Below are 16573 nucleotides of genomic sequence, written 5' to 3' on the forward strand. Positions count from 1 at the left end.
TGTTTGTCTGCAAAAAAAAACTTTGGTCGCGCCATGGCAACCCCGACCAATTGCCGAGTAGGAAATCCTCCTCATGACCTCTTTAGTGCCGATGAAGAGTAGAGCTAGCAACGGTGCCAGTGTTGCTAAGAGCCCGAGGAGACAAACAGTGCAACTGAGGCGACAAGTGAAAACTTATATTCTTTACTTTTTTATCAAACACATTTATTTCTCTTTGAAATTTCTATCAACAGATATGTACAGATTCAGGTCACAAGTGCATTGTCCCTGCTAAAAAAGAAATTTAAACAAAGAAAAAGTGGATAATTATTTAAAAAATCTACAAATTAACAACAAACATGCTTTGTTATTCAATATCTTTTTGTCAACACTAACAGGTACTTGCCCATAACATAAAATAAATTATAAAACATTTACTCCACAAGTGGCAGTCTAAGGTCTTCACTGTATCCTGACTTGAGTTACACTGCAAAAACAGAGGAGGGTCACAGAATTATTAGAGTGCTGCTAGAAAAAGTTCCTGCTAAAGTCTCGTGCAAAGAGCTTTCAAATACCGACAGTTCATTCTGATTGCATTTAGTTTTTGCTTCACTTTGTCATAGTTGTGGCCACACGTCATCTACAAGTACTCACTCACCACACTTCATCTATAAAAGTACACAAAATCATAAATCCATATGATCACAGAGTTAAACAGAAAGGCAGGTCATAACACAACACTTGATGGCAATAACTCTTTAAGTACAGTACATGTAATGGCAATTTAACTGCTTTGTCATATTCACTACCAAAACAGATAGACACCTGCTGTTGAGGATTCGTACTTGCTGTTATGTATTTAATACACGATTGAAGAAAATGGAGGACCTTGCTTTACTTTGTTAGTGTCTGTTTTTAAAAGTTTCTCTGAGAAACACAGTGGTTGTAGCGTTCACCAAGCAGGAGCTTGACACTTCCTCTTACTCCACAAAAAGCAGCATTCTTTGTTTTCACCGACACACTGATGAGGAGAAAATCCATCCTCGCTCTAGATCCGTTTGATAAACACCCTCAGCGGAGTGGAGCAGCTTATAGGTTCTACTCTACATTAGCGAGACACTTCTGAGGAACCGGAGTGCATTAGGTAGTCCCTTCTTATCTCTGTGCTGCTCACACCCTGACGACGGGGGTTGTAGCTGTGAGGGGCACAGTGGAGCCGGTGTCGTACTCCAAGTCGATCATGGTGTGGTTGGCAGTTCCCAGGCTGCTAAGGGAAGTGCCTGTGCCCATTTGTCTGTCTCGAAGACTTTGCAGGTAACTCTGAGGGCAAGAACAAGACAGGGAGAGATGAGTGAGCTGCAAAAAAATACATGCAACTTAACTAAGAAACAATCCTGTTTTTTCTATTGCACTACTCTGGTCTTACTGGTGAGCATAACAATAATCAGCAAATACAGCACACGCTATTCTGGGTGACACTGACCGGTGCCAGTAGATCCCCAGCGTAACGTTTCACTGGGGTGGGTTTACGACGGTATGTGCCTTCCTGCCCACCTGCCTGCTGTCGCTTCTTGGCGTCCTTTTCCCGAATCCGCATCAGCTGGACTCTCTTCTGTCGCCGACTGATTACAACTAAGAGCAAAGGGAAAATACAAAGCCATGAAATAAAGTATATTTGTAAAATCCTAACTAAAATGTCTGGGCCATCTTGTCCGTACTGCTAAAATGAATATTTAAACCTCATTGAAGTATTGAAGTTCTTACTTAATTAAAGGAACACAAAGCTAAAATTCTTCAATTTAAAACCTTTTTGCAAAATTAGACAAAAACAAGAGGATTTTGTGACTTAAAAATTATCTTAAATTATGGAGAGCTGGTTGGTTAAGAGTAGACATGAAATGGCTGAAGGTTCATTTTAGCCTTTAAGGTCACATTTCAGTGCATCTTTATTGTCAATGCGGTACTTTTTTCTCCCCAGGAGCTGTTTTCTCTTATACTCCTAAGAGTTTGTTTTTAACAGTTTTTCGTTTGTTTATTTTTCTAGTTAGCTTGGTGGGAGGACAAGAAATTGTGCGATAGGATGTTTTTCAAAATTGTCCTTGATTTCTCAGAGAATAGTTCACGAAACTTGATGAAAGAGATCCAGGCACATTTAAGGAACTGATATCAATGCAATTTGGTGCGGCATGAAAGGATTTAAGGGGTTGTTGGGCCTTGGTGGAGGTATGTGCTTTACTGAGAGCCATTCTCATCAATTTCACAAGGTTTTTATTTGTGTATATACTAAGATAAGGCAAAAAAATGAAATTACACTGAAACATAATTTTGAACCCCCTTTTTTGCAGAAATCCCTAGGAATGACATGGATTTTTTTTAAGAATTTGCAAAAGATCAGATTTAAGGTAAAAATATGTCTCTGATTGGCTGTTCACGCTCTTAATATATATCTGGTCAGTCATGTGATCACTTGAAAGTCATCTTTAATGCTACATCTTCACTTAAAATACAAATAGGTTGCTTAATAAATGTGATTATGTGTGATTCTCAAACAGGTGTTAAATACAGGCAATCACCCAACTCAGAGAATCATTATATTCCATCCTCACCCTCAGTGTGTGAGAAGCTGTCATCCGTCAGTTTCCACTGGACCAGTACTCCTATGAGGCTGAGGGCGGGCCAGATGCCCATAATGACCCAGCTGTACCAGCAGAGAGGTGGTCCGGGCGTGAGCCGCAGGCACTCATACACGTGTGTGCCCAGTGCCAACATCTCCACAAAATAATCAGCACACACTGTCATAATCGCTGCCCCGAACACGGCTGTGGAAAGCATGGTGAAAAGCTTTTGCCACTGCAGCGTCAGCACGGCAAACAGCATGCCTGCTCCTAGGAGAGAACCCAGCGGTACCCAGACGGTGGTCGGGGTGTAGAACTGGTGGGTGACCAGCAGAGCGGCGAGGGCCAGGAGGAGACCCAGTAGCAGGCCAGTCATGAAGAGGCCGACACTTCGCACCAGCATCGTGACCAGGCCGCACAGCAGGCCGATACCGAGGCCGATACCAGCACTGGCCTCTACGCTCAGCTGGGTGTCCAGCACGTGCTCCTTGTGGCACAGCAAGAAAATGATGACAGAGCCAAACATCAGGCCCGACAGGAACATGACAGCCTTGAAACAGCGGTAACCTGAAGGAGGAGACACAGGAGAAATCTGCAATGACGAACTGAGAGTTGAAAGGAACAGGACAAATGGCAAGGAGCCTATTGCATAACCATAATATAAATCTATAGGCATGTAGGGTGTGACTGTGTTATGTCATCCAGTGTTTCAGCTTGCTTGATGTCAAGGCCTGTGACAGGGCAGGGAGCCTCACCAAAGAAGCAGTAGATGATGCCAAACAGGCAACACATGGAGCAGATGACAGCAGGGATGACATCATAGTTCCTCTCTATCTCCAAGCTACAGGCGTCGACCTCGGCTATGCCTGCCCCCGCCCCTTCAGGGCTTAGCCCGGTGGGATCGGCCATTGTGGCTGAACGTGGAAGGTTGTGGGGCTGGCGGAGGTTTGGGACAAGGGTGGAACTTCTGGTGGCGTTATTTAAGGTCCATCTGAGCAGGTTCGGTGACTGCAAGAGAAGAATAAAATGTGGATTAATTAAAGATAAGAAAATGTGGCTGAATCTTGAGTTTTATATTGAACAACTCAAGAACTCCAGCGGTATAGATGGGGTGTGAAATCTTCAGAGTCAACTGCGACTTCTTCCTCTCTGCTCTGTATGTGCAGCTGTCACAAACCCAATACACACGCTATGCAACTCAGCACAACCCTGTATTTCTGGGCACATACACAAGCATCTCATTCACTCACTATAATCCATGTGCCAAGACCCCATCTGGCTTTGTTTCCTCTCGGACATTCAGGGGTCATGAACTCAGAGAGTCGTGAAGAAGCAATCACCTGACGAGCGCGTCTCAACTTCATGCACTCCGATTTTAAACACACTTAAATAAAGAATACTTCACCAATGCCCAACAGTCCCATTATGAGGCCAAATAAACGTTTCAATTCACTTGGTTTTTGTTTGGATCTGTACACACTCATAATTGTCAGTTCCCTAAATGCGCCCGATTGAATCGTGACTAACTAATTCCCTGAGAAATCACTGAAAATGTTGAGAAACACCCAATCTCACAATATTAAAGAAAGAGATAAGAAAGTAACCTGATCCACATCACAATGTACTGGGTTCTTTCCTGACCCATACCACATCCTTCCACCAAGTGTCATGGTTAAACATACAAGGAGTGTCTACATAATTTGTGAACTAACAAACAAGTTTTAATCCTGATAGAATTACATGGGAAGGAAAAGAAATGGTTCAGCTGCTACGTTTGTAAGTCATTTGGAATCTTTATTTTTATAACTGTAATGTTGCTCGGCCACTTTTACATAATACTTATTGTAAGGACACAAACATTCTGTAGGGTCAATTGATGATAATAACTAGTGGACAAAATGACTGCAGGGCCGCAGATGTTGCTGCCCCGTTAAAACCATCGAGCGCTCTTGAAAAATGACATATGGCATTTAAGCTGGCAGGCCTGCAGAGAGCCACAGCGCGCTGCAGCAGGGCTCACGGCTTATGGGTGGACTGGTCTTTGTGAGACTGCTGGCCGGCCTCGTGCATGATCTCACCACAGTTGAGATCCGATTACAGCTAACTCACGTTTTATGCTCAAGACAAACAGTCGGGAACACGCGGTCTGGCCTATTGCGTTACACCAGATCTTTCTTTTTCCTCTTCTCTCTATCTCCCACCTCTCCTTCTTTACCTGAACCTTTCCCCACATTGAATCTGTTCTTTTACTCCAGCACTGAAATGTGACACTAGGCTGTGTAGGTTGTGTGTCCTGCTTAAGGATGACTTGACTTGGAAAAAATGAAAGCCCATTGGAAAGTTTTGTCTTTAGTCACTCAAAGTTCTTTTGGTACCTATTTCTCTCCGTTTGTTTTCTATTACTGACGACTGCAATGTCTCATCTCCTTACTGAAAGAGAACTTTGGGGGGAAAATGCTTGAGTTAGTCTTGAAACCTTTGTTTGGAGTCTTTGGAGTTATATAACACAGTTGATTTGTGTTGAATACGCATGCAGATATAGCTTAAGATAATATGCTCAAAAGCCGAAATTATTAGTTCATTAATCAATTACTTGATTATAATGTTTAATATGTTTTGGTTACAGGTTTGTGTTTATTTGATAGTTGGATGTTGGATAGACAAACAGATAAAAATCAGGACTCTAGTAAATAACAATGGAATTTTTTTCACTTTTTTACAGATAAATCAATTGACTGTTCATTGAGAAGACGGTTGGCAGATTAACTCCCAATGAAAGAAGTTGTTGGTTGCAGCCTGATTAGTATACAACTGAAGCACATTATGTCGTATTATCATAAAAGATACACTAAAATGAAGAAAATACAGAGCAGTGACTGATATTTGCTATTTTGACCACTTTGCAACAAACTTCATAATTTCAATTGTGAAAATACTTGTGCGTCAAATGATTGTGAGGAACACAAAGCAAAAAAGTTAGGATTTTTTTTTTTTTACTGAAGCAGCATTATGGAGAGAAAATAAAATTGAAATAGTCACATTACATAATCAACAATTGAGTAACAAGATTTTCAAGTGCATAACTTTGGGTGCGTGTTCAAATCCACACACAAATACCTTAACAGACCAGCACGTAATAATGTGATGATGTTTGCTTTCAAATAAATCTGTGTGTAAAAATGTCTAAAAACAGTTTCAGCAGTTTTTAAAAAATTAATTTACAGACTATTAAATGCATGTGTATGAATTGCCTCATACGCAACGATCAGTTTATACGTGCGTGCGGATGTTTGAGACTCTTTTTCCGCTCTCCACACCAAGCAGATTCACAAAAATATGCTGCGCTTAAGCATTGGTGGAAAACTGGGACATCTGGGTTTCCGGCTTATTCGTGTGTAATTTTCAAAGTCCGAGACAGGCCCAAAATAATATCTAGCCTTTCTAACAAAATAAGCAGCTACTGGAAACGTCTTTATTTAGATTATATTCCTGAAATCAGCTCCAGACATTTTAAGATGGAAAACCAAACTTACTAAAGGATACTATAAAAACTACACACAGGGGTCTTGGCACTATGGTGGATCAGTGGTTAACAAAGAGTTTGAATATGATGGCTGATCCAGTTTTTCCTGTTTGGAATTTACATACCCAGTCAGAAATCTGTCAGGGATGCCTCTACCTCGTAGGAAATTCTTAACTTCCACTGTGAGTGCATTTGTCTGTGCATGTTGTGACAGACTGAACTCGCCCGGCCAAATAAGTGAGGGGAGTCCAGCCCCCTTGTAACCCTGAACAGGATAGGGGGTTTAGAAAAACGTAACAGGAACTTCACTGTTGTGAACTTTTGTTTCCCTCTGGTTTGGGCGTCTCTGTGATCTCACTATCCCTGTTGGTGTTCCTCTCTTTGCTTCGAGTTGACCACACGTTTGAATGGACGTATTGTGGTCAGCTTATTACATTTAGTTAAACCATGAGAATAAGTCAGCAATGCTAACAGGCAATAACAAAGGGCCAGAGGAGTCAGACTGTGCTACTGGGTGCTGCTTTCTACCAGATATAATTTGTTAAATGTGTTATTTGATTAAGAGAGTTAGTGTGAAATAGTTAATAATTCATCATTATTTTAACAGTAATTATGGAACTTCTCATGCATCTACATCTTCCTCATATTACCCTATGTGAGTCACGACGGTGTCTAATGTCTAGCAGGCTTGGGAGTCTGTTGCTGACGGAGAATGGAGCCATTATGGTGCAAAACAAAAGACTCTGAGGCCCATACTGTGACCTCTAGTGGCACTCAGAGGAAACTGGGCGGACAAAAAGGGGATCATATAAAGATGGCTGAGAGCACCAAGGAAACCGGTAAATCTCAACTGTTTGCTTTTAAGATGGGCTCCAAGTATTTGCCATCAGGGGGCTGGTGAGTGATTGGAGGGAGGGGGTCCTAACTAGAAACAATCCATCTTAATGACGGAACTCTCTGGAGACAAAGAAAATCCCCCAAAACTTCCAAGCGGAGTTTTCTACGAGCTGAAGTTGCCTGGCAACAAATTCTACAGTCATGCTAATAGGGCTGAACTTAAATAGACTAGATGGATACTAGCATAAGCATGCTAACATGCTTGCAGCGATAATGTGAACATGTATAACATTTGCAAATAATATTAAGTGTTCATCATTTTTTTCCCTTGTCTTAGCCTGCTGATACTAGCTGCATAAGACAATGCAATGTACAGCTAAGTTTGATGTGAATGTCAATCATTTTGAAAGTAAAGAACAGGACACATTCAAATGTAGTCCTGATGATAGTGGTTGGTGGAATATGATCAAAATGCTCGAAAGCTATATCATGTCATGTTTCGTACAAGAGGAGACAAAAGTCTGAGGATCACTAGTGTCTGCAGGCTTCATCGTCTGGGGAACATGGATGTCTGTACTAAATTAAATCTAAACCCACCTCCGTAATTGTTGAGATATTTTAGAATTCACCAAAGTAGGCGACTTACTTCAAGTTTTGTAATAGTTTCATTTCCAGCATTGACTAGCTTAAAAAGTGTCAAATTAGGGTGTTTCAACAAAAGCATGCACACGTAGCTGTAGCTACACATAGCATCGGTATGGTAATATGCTCACAGTGCAAATACGGATCTTGCATGGTCACGATTACCCTATAAGCATGCTAATAGCTACATCAAGGCATAAATTACAGCTATGGGTAGTTGGAATGTCAAAAAGGTTTTTCAAACAGCTTTGTGATGAGTTCATTTCCACCATTGACAAGCTTGAACATCTGAGGCTTGAAACTTGCCAAATGTCAAATGAGAGGGTTACAACAATGGCACCTACAGTTAAAAAAAGAGCAGATTGCTCTCAAGAAGAAAAGTTAATTCCTATAGCACTTCTCACAGACACTCGTTAAAAAGAACTTCACAATCAAAGTGATGAAATCCAATAGAGTCACATAAAAATCAAACAAAATCTAACAGATCACGAGATAAAACACATAAAAGGTGCAGATATATGACAAATATATAATACTACATGTTACCTGCATTATTACGGGAACTGAGAGTTAAGACCCAATGAGCATCAGCTGCAGATGAGCTAATGAAACATTATGTTGCCCTCGAAACAAACTTGCCCATAAGCCCCCCCTGAACAAACACTGTGGGTCTGAGCAGCACAGGTTTGAGTGCTCAGCTGCTGAGGGACAGGCAGGGTCGGCTCCGAGTTCCCCACATAGTGAATTTGGGTGTGTTTAATCAGGCAGTGGGTGTGCGATCACAGCCAAGCATTCTGCATGTGCTCCTCCGTCTTGATGGCCAGGGCCAGCTGAGAAGCTAAAAATCTGCAGTTTCAGCCTAGCAGCCTGACAACTTCACTAGGACAACTCTACCAAGAATGTGAGATGCACCCATGGTCGGCCGTTACAGCCATAAATCATGCCACCTTCATCTGAGCACCCCGAGCAGCTGAAAGACTGATCAAGTCAGGACAGCTTCCTTTTCCTCCAAAGCAGGAAGCTCGGGACCAGATGAGGAAGTGGAACATCAGGTTGCAGCAGGATCTAACCTTTGTGTTTTTGACACATGACCAGAGTTGGATCATCAAACCCAAAGGTTATTTTCAACTAATGACAACACATTTTTCAGCTGGGATAATATGGCAGGGGGGGAAACAAGGTGGCTACCTGCACTACAAAGAAAGACAACTGGATCCAACAGCAGGAAAGGCAAACCTTGCTTAATGAAGAAAATAATCTTGTAATCGTTCTGGCTCAAGCTAAACTATATGAACACTTACCATTGTATCACTAAGTGCCTCGGTTTGCGTGCTTGAGACGATTTCAGCTGGGTGTTTGTGCATGGTAGCTACTTAAGTGTTGCTGTGACGTAACAACCATGCATAAGAAACAGCGCCCCACATGATTGTCATTCTACACTTTCCCCCTCCAAAGTTTAACTGCTGAGGTTTTGCGATTTATATTCATATACATTGGGTTTAAGATCCATGCAGCCATATTCAAACCAACCTGAAATTCAACAGGCTTACACATAAGTCACAATAAACAAATTGATAACTGACACAATCTTGAGGCCCTGAACTCTATGTGCCCAACATGTCTCCTGTCAATGTCACAAAATACACCCCACCAGACATTCCTGTTGTTTCAGTTTACAGGGGCTGAGGCTCTAAACCCTTCAGACCTTTTATTGTTTAATCCAGATTTACTTTTCAACACTAACACATTCTGTATTGCTCTAGAACTAAACAAACATATCAAACTAGAGTTGCACTCAGAAGAACACGTACCCCCAGCATGGCCCAACAGTCCCCTTGAATTCAATCAAGAATTACCAAATTCATTCACATCACTTCCCTATTCTTTTAATCAAGATCAATCAGTCATTTCCAGTATGTTCCCTTGCTTGAAAACCTTAGAGCATGTGGCAGAAGCAAGTCAGCTGCTTTTTGCTGTACAAACAATGCAGAGAAAACTACACTGCGAAGCCCATAGAATAGATTTGCATACACAGACTTGAGTCGTGGAATGTAGCTTGAGTGATCCCAGTGTTTCCTTAATGCATTGTGGGTACATTCACAGCTTTAAACTTCTAGTTACATAACAAATATGCCATTATAGGTCAGAGTATTAAGCGCAACCTCATCAGCGTGACTTCTATTCCTCTTGCATGGCTCTTAGATACCACTAACCCTCAAGGTGTATTCTCTTCTGTCGGTCGTCTTGCCATGGTATCACATGGACTTTTCCTAATTGCCCACTGTTCAAACCAAAGCAGTAACTAAAATTCTAAATCAGACCTTCACGCAAGAAGTCTCTGACAACATATGACAATAACAATGTGTACTGTGCTGTGCAGTTGAACTTTCTTGAAGCTTTCTGAAGTCTCTTCATCATAATTCAAATATTTGTGACCACAAAATTGAAGATATTTGCCTCCTAAAACTAATTTTGCACAATGCAGTCAGGAGTTCCCTGAGTTTGTTCATTATCTAGTTATAAAATAAAATATGTTGATATTCTGCCATACTCTGCTGCACTCATTTGATTATTTAAGCCACACTGGTAACTGCAGGTCTTCAGTCTCTTGTCTTAAAGGATATTAAATGATCAGTCAGATTTAACCCCATTTTAGTGGCCAAATCGATCGCCCCATGGCCCCAGACCTCAGTGATTTGTGGCAATAGTTTATTAGTTCTATGTGACTTCTTTTCGCTCATAATCTCTCCATCTCATGCCTGCCTGACTTCGGTCTAAACAATAGAGGCCATTCAACTCAACTGCAAAGAGCTACTTATAGTGACATGAAAAAAGATCAGAAACACAATGAGGGGCCTTTAGAAGGAAGTCACATGTCAGTAAGCACGTGTGTATGCTATACATCACTGCTCCACATGGTCATTAGCATGGTAAAAACCATACTAACAACTAAAATCCCTCCACCAAGATAGCGCTCTGTGCTACAGTAATCTGGAGATGAGAACCAGCAGCAGAGGAGGCAGCGCACAACGTGTGCAGTAAGGAGGGGCAGTTCCACAACGCTCCATTAGGGTTTGTGGTGGAGGGCAACATTTAGTAGGCGGTGTGGTGGAGTATGATGTCCATATGTTAGTGAGTACATGACGGTGTAGCACTGTGTAAGGGATCATTTATGTTGCTGATGAACAGCACGTTGGCGTAGAGAAGCTAAATTTGCCCATCCACCGAGCAGTTTGTATTTGAGCAAGACACCAACACGATTATTATGTCCAGGCATGTTTTGACCTCCCTGTGAAGATGAGGCGGAATCAATTCAATGAGGAATCATATTACTATTAAAGTGTTTATTATAAAGCTTTACTTGGCTGTTATCAAACTTCTGTTTTTATTGCAAAACACAGAGTTTACAAGTGTCCAAGAAACCGACACTTAACAAAAGTAAAGAAATCAAACTAACAACTGATTGAATTGTGATTGTTTTTTGGCACAAGGGGAGTAAGGACGCAGTGGTGGTTTGAACCTCCATGCAGTGCCTATACGTCTGCAGCTCTCCCATTGCCGCTCTATCATTTAGAGCAACCCTCTTTGTCAAATTCCAGCCTGCAATAATTGTACCTCCTACAGCGAATCTCACGAGCCTAAAATATCACGAATTTCCGTCTTTTTCTAAGCGAATGCAACACCCGCCTCATGTCATAACGATAACCAGTGGTTAGGGCCTATAAGTAGCCTACGAAGGGGTGTTTTAAAATGACTGGTATCAGTTCTGTGTGGTTTCCATGCGACAATAGGGCTTTTCTTGCACCAGGAGTCTCCGGCTGATTCCCATTGCAGAGTCTAACATAAACTCTTGTTCTTCACATCAGTTCCCAGAGTATGGCTATTTCTGGGACAATCATTTAAGAAGAAGCTGCTAGGTTGGGTGGGTTACTTGTTAATTATATGTAACCTTTTACCTTCTCAAAGCTCTTACTCAAACTCCAAATGACCTCTGTGTTACTTTCATAACCGTAATGGACACAGCCAAGATAAAATGAATAGCTAAAAGAGACAACAAAGGCACTAAATAGCTGGCACTATTTAGTACTTTTCTGCATTTTTTTCACACCCATGATGAACTTTCCAGTATGACAAGAAAGTCAGAGATACAGAGTATAGGAGCCTCCTTATTCGAAAAACCACAGCAATGAGTCCACTAGTGATTTTACAGTACAGCGCTTTGTTAACGCTGCTCTTATTCATAATGACACGGCCATAGCTCATCATGATTTAGATTTGTGGACAGATTCAAGGGGCCAGAGCACATGGTCTGACAGAGCTGGAACGTTAACCCAACAAAGCTGAATACTTCTGATACAAACTCGGATTAATAATCAATGCTCAAACAAGCATCATTGTCAAAGTACGTGTGTATCTCTGATGGCTTAGATCTAAAATATATAGGTAGCTGACAATACTGAACCCAACTCTGATTTGAAAGTACAGTAACCACTGGGACAATGGGATTGGAGTCAGTTGTGACTATTATGAAAGTATTGTGTATTTACTTTTACTTCATACAACGAAACTTAGAGTTAACCAATGCCCCCATCTCTGTAAAGTCTGAAACCGTAGTACGAGAGGAGGCCGGCAAACACCTTAATTAAAAGATAAACCTTCGCCTTTGGCTCTGTTGTCTTTAGCAGGGGAAAAAAGACTGTGTTTTCAGAAGAAAGCAGATGCTAACACAGCAATTACCCGAACTTCAAATTAAAGCTTGTCCTAATAAAATGGGAATTCCTGCCTTGCGGAGCGATGAAGCCGTCTGCTCAACAGCACTCCCTAGAACGCTGCTAAAGGTCTTGTTGAATGTCATATTGTGTGGTTAAGTGTTTCATATTCTATAAAAACAAAACATTGCGTCGGTGCTAATTAAAAAGGTACCACGAAAAACTCCATGTGCAGTGTAACTTTCATCCATCCCTGCTCTTCATGCCTGCTTTCCTGCCTCCTCTTTTTTTTTTATTCCCAAGGCAGGGAAGGGTTTCCTTTCTAGTTTTTTCAAAGGGGGCAAAACCATCTGGTGCAGGCTAACAGAGTAGGTCAAGTAGATTTTGGGTTTGGGGCTGGAGAGGGGGGTTACCGAGTCACTGTAACTACAGACCGCTCTGCCCCAGAACAGACAGGCCCGTAGGCTGTCATCACATTGTCCTGAAAAAGCCAAGAGGCACTCCCAGCCTGGATCACACAGCAGAACCACAGGGCCGGGGGCCTTTTGCACCAGAGCGTTGGGCCACAGAAGAACCGTAAAGGCTGCCACACACAAAAAAAGGATGTTTGTGTATAGCGTTTGAGGATGTGCAGACAAAAAAGAAATGAGAGACAACAACCTGTGGAGTCAGGAAAAAAACAAATGATCGCAAGGAACATTCGACTGCTGTCAGTTTTTCTGCAATCTGCTGCAAGTTGCTATCCAGTCAAAGCAGAGCACTGTAGGACTTTGGTCTCAATGGCTGGTTCAGTGCACAACAATAAAGCCCTGATTATCCTGCATCATTATGTCTTTGTCCTCAAAGGCTGACGGATAAGTTGCATGATGTCCTTCAAGTGTAAAAAGACTTTAAAAATGAAAGTAGGGGAGCAGCCATTGAAGCAGTCTGCTCGGCCTACGTGTTATTACAAACCGTGATCAGTCATCATCCGGTGGAGGAATCAATCAATCAATCAATAAATCAATAAATCGATCACTCCACCCTTTTCACGGCAGCCATTTTGACATGAAACAGTCTGTTAATTAAGGCTCCATCTAAATAGAGCACGACCTCATGTCACACCTGTGTTTACCTCTTATTTCAATTCAAAAATGGCTCTATACTTCTGATCAAAATCCAGATATTGAGTTACAGGGACTAAATAAAAACATATGAACACATGCAGGGGTTTGAAGGAGGACACACTAAAACACACACACACACACACACAGCAGATAGAGTGAGAGAGAGACATACACACCCAGTGAGAGCGACACACATACACACACTTCATTAAAGTCGCAAAGTGGAAACAGAGAAACTCACGGGTGAGCCTGAGCAGTGTTCGACTCTTCAATCCTGTCAAACAGGAAAACTCCCGGTTGACAAACACAGAAGCGGCGGCAGGGTACAAGGGAGAACCGGTTTCTCCCAACGTCCCCTCTTTTCTTCTTTTTTTTTTTTTAACTCACGGGAACTTAGGCGACAGCAGCGGCATCGCTCGGTTCTCTCTCTCTCTCCCGGTGGAAACGCGGAACTCGCTCGGGGCACAGAGGAGAGACTCGGGTCAAACTTTCGGACCGCTCCGGCTCCTCCGGTCTGTGACTCCGCACTGCTCCACGAGTCTCTGGAAAATGTTACCGATCCTCCTCCCTCCTTCCTTCCCTCACACGCCTCCCCTCCTCTCCGCCTCTGGAAGCTGCATTTAAAAACAAAGGAGGAAGAGTGTCCCCCTCTCTGCCTCCATCCAACGCGTCCGTTGGTCCGTTGGAAGGGCCGGCAGGGAGGGGTGGGGGGCTGAGGGGCAGCAGAGACACATAAGACCCCCCCCCCCCCCCAGACATTTACTCAACTCCGGAGATTTTCCGCCCTCTGTCCAAAGGAGGTCTATTTGTGAACAATGTCCTGCACAGTTTCTGCAGACCTTCTCCGCCTGCCTGGAGTCTTTTTTCCCGGTTTCTGCTCCGCTTATTTACAAATTCTTTGGTGTCTCTGTTTACTTCATAATGATGATGAGTGTAAGCGGATCATGTTGGAGTCAGAGCTGATAGATGTTGACGAGCAATTACTTTTTCTTAAAGAAATCTCTTTTCCAGTCGGTCCATATTCATCCATTTTTGTTTCTTCCCCTCAATTAAAGATGGCGGTGATGACGCATTCCGGAAAAGCTGTCTGCCGGAAATGCGATGCCACCAAGAGGACCAATCACAGCTCTTGAAGTCCTAGTTAAATTTTTGGGGGGGTGCACGTCAAGGTACGGCGTAGGGTTCTGCGTACAGTTTGACGCAGGAGCATAAATTGGGCTATCACGACAGAAGCAAAAATGAAAAACTAAATCAAAAAAATGATTTGGGTGAAAATGCGGTGCCACGTACGTTTGAGACATCTATGAAGGTGTCAATAGAGTTTGTGTTGAAAAGAGCCGACGCTTGTGTGGATGTGCTGTGAAAAAAAATCACGTGATCTCCACATCGATTAAAACGTTACCTCCTGCCTATGTCTGCTTCTGATGCGGAGAATTCCTTGCTGTTGTGAACATGCTAATCGGAGAACCTACCGCTGCGTTGTTCATGTGTGAAGGTACAACTGTGGAGAAAGTCCAGACCCAATTCTCCAAAGATCCTCCGCAGGACCTGTCTGAAAACATCTATGCACTGAACTCAAGATGATCTCCTGAAATTATCCAGAGGAGCTAGGAGTGAGAACGCCAATGTCCAAGTCAGCTGTGCGCACAAGTAGGAGTTCTTCATCTCCCATGCGAGAAAACAGCAGAAGATTATTCAGAGGATTGACCGTGGGCGGGCACATTTCTAAAGCCGTTTTCAGACATGACTTTCAGAGTTTGTGTTCCACGCATGAACAACACATCAAGACATTCTCCGGTTATACACATTCACAACAACAACGAAATGTCTGTTCTGGTGAGGGGTGGCGCATCAACTAGAGGCAGCCTGTAACATAGTCATCCTAAAGGAAAGAATAAAAGAAACCTAAAAAGTAATACACAATAATGTTAAATCAACTTTTGAGAGATGACATAAAACCAACATTGAAGTTTCTAGTCTAAGTTCCTCAGGTAAACTTTACCAGAAGCTTTCAGCCCAAACAGCAAAGCCGTGTGGTCTTCAGCTTTGACTGATGAATACCATGCAGGGCCTTATCAGAAGATCTTAAGCTGTGGGCTCCTGATATAAACAATGTAACTTGATTTCTTTTACATGAAATCCCTATTCAAGTCAATTAAAATTATAACAATTTGAAAATGAAAAACAACATTTGACATTTCATTTATTTTTCCTTCTCATACGGCGAAGATTGTTTCGCAGCCAGAACATAGAGGGAAACGCCTGGAGGTCGTATTGCACACATGTGAGTAACAGATGCATTATGCCGCTCATTATATTGAGCACGCCTTCAGAAAGTAGAAACGTTAGTTTTGTTAATGGAAATCAAGACCTGATGTTTCATTTAAAAGCCACAGAAAGTGATAGAATTCACCCTTCAGGGGTTTTTGGTTGACACGTTTCCCTCAGTACTTACATCAAAACAAAGGCTCAAACATAATGCTTTGGTTAAAACTAAGATTTTTTACTTGAGGGAACAATCATTGAGTGGCTTTTCTGGAATTTCTGACAATATCCCATAACACATTGTGCTTAAACTGGACTTTTGAAAGAGCACCCACAATGTCAGGATAATGTACAGCAATGCATAGAAGGAGATATGAGGTTATCGAAGGCCTCTTCAGGTATTCTCCTGCTGTTGGTTTCTTTAGTTTTCTCAACAATAACAACTGTTGGGAAAATAATTCGATGAAAAACCTGTCTGTTCAGTTGTGAGTTGGAAACGTCGATCTGTCACGATTTCCAGAGAAGTCGAGTGGAGAGGAAATTTACTTCATGTTGCACACGACAGGAGGCACACGAGAGGATTAGGTATTTAGGATTGTTTGCATTTTCTCTCCAGTATTTTGTTTGCTTTTGTGTATTTTTGATTTGAGCTGTGGAGAAGAGATTCTGACATTCACAGGAAAAAGATGAACCAGCATCTTTACATAGCTTCTAGTTTTAGTATTTTATGTTTTTTCAGGAGAGGAAGATGCTAATGCTTATGGAGCTTGTCAACAATGACATCACCTCCTTCCTGTGAAGAGCACAAGAAACTCAGAATCGTTTAATTCTCCTCATATTAAATCATCTTGGGCAGAATGCTCAAACACTTTTCTACTGCTATATCTTCCTGGAAAT

At 42.1% G+C, this 16573-nt stretch overlaps 1 protein-coding gene across 2 annotated transcripts; it reads right to left on the reverse strand.

Annotated features, from left to right (window-relative positions):
- Positions 1-180: 180 nt before the first annotated feature.
- Positions 181-13988, reverse strand: LOC128461652 (transmembrane protein 198). Of its 2 annotated transcripts, none has more exons than XM_053446687.1 (5): positions 13653-13988; positions 3350-3602; positions 2586-3161; positions 1534-1611; positions 181-1299 (listed from the first exon to the last, which is right to left on the reverse strand). In XM_053446687.1, exons 2-5 carry the CDS (start codon positions 3501-3503, stop codon positions 1247-1249), a joined length of 861 nt encoding a protein of 286 aa, XP_053302662.1. In that variant the 5' UTR covers positions 3504-3602; positions 13653-13988; the 3' UTR covers positions 181-1246. The 2 variants fall into 2 exon arrangements, with proteins under 2 accessions (XP_053302662.1, XP_053302655.1); XM_053446680.1 differs by having other exon boundaries at positions 1463-1611.
- Positions 13989-16573: the final 2585 nt, after the last annotated feature.

This window comes from Pleuronectes platessa, chromosome 2 (assembly GCF_947347685.1).
Source record: "Pleuronectes platessa chromosome 2, fPlePla1.1, whole genome shotgun sequence".
Lineage (NCBI taxonomy): Eukaryota > Metazoa > Chordata > Actinopteri > Pleuronectiformes > Pleuronectidae > Pleuronectes > Pleuronectes platessa.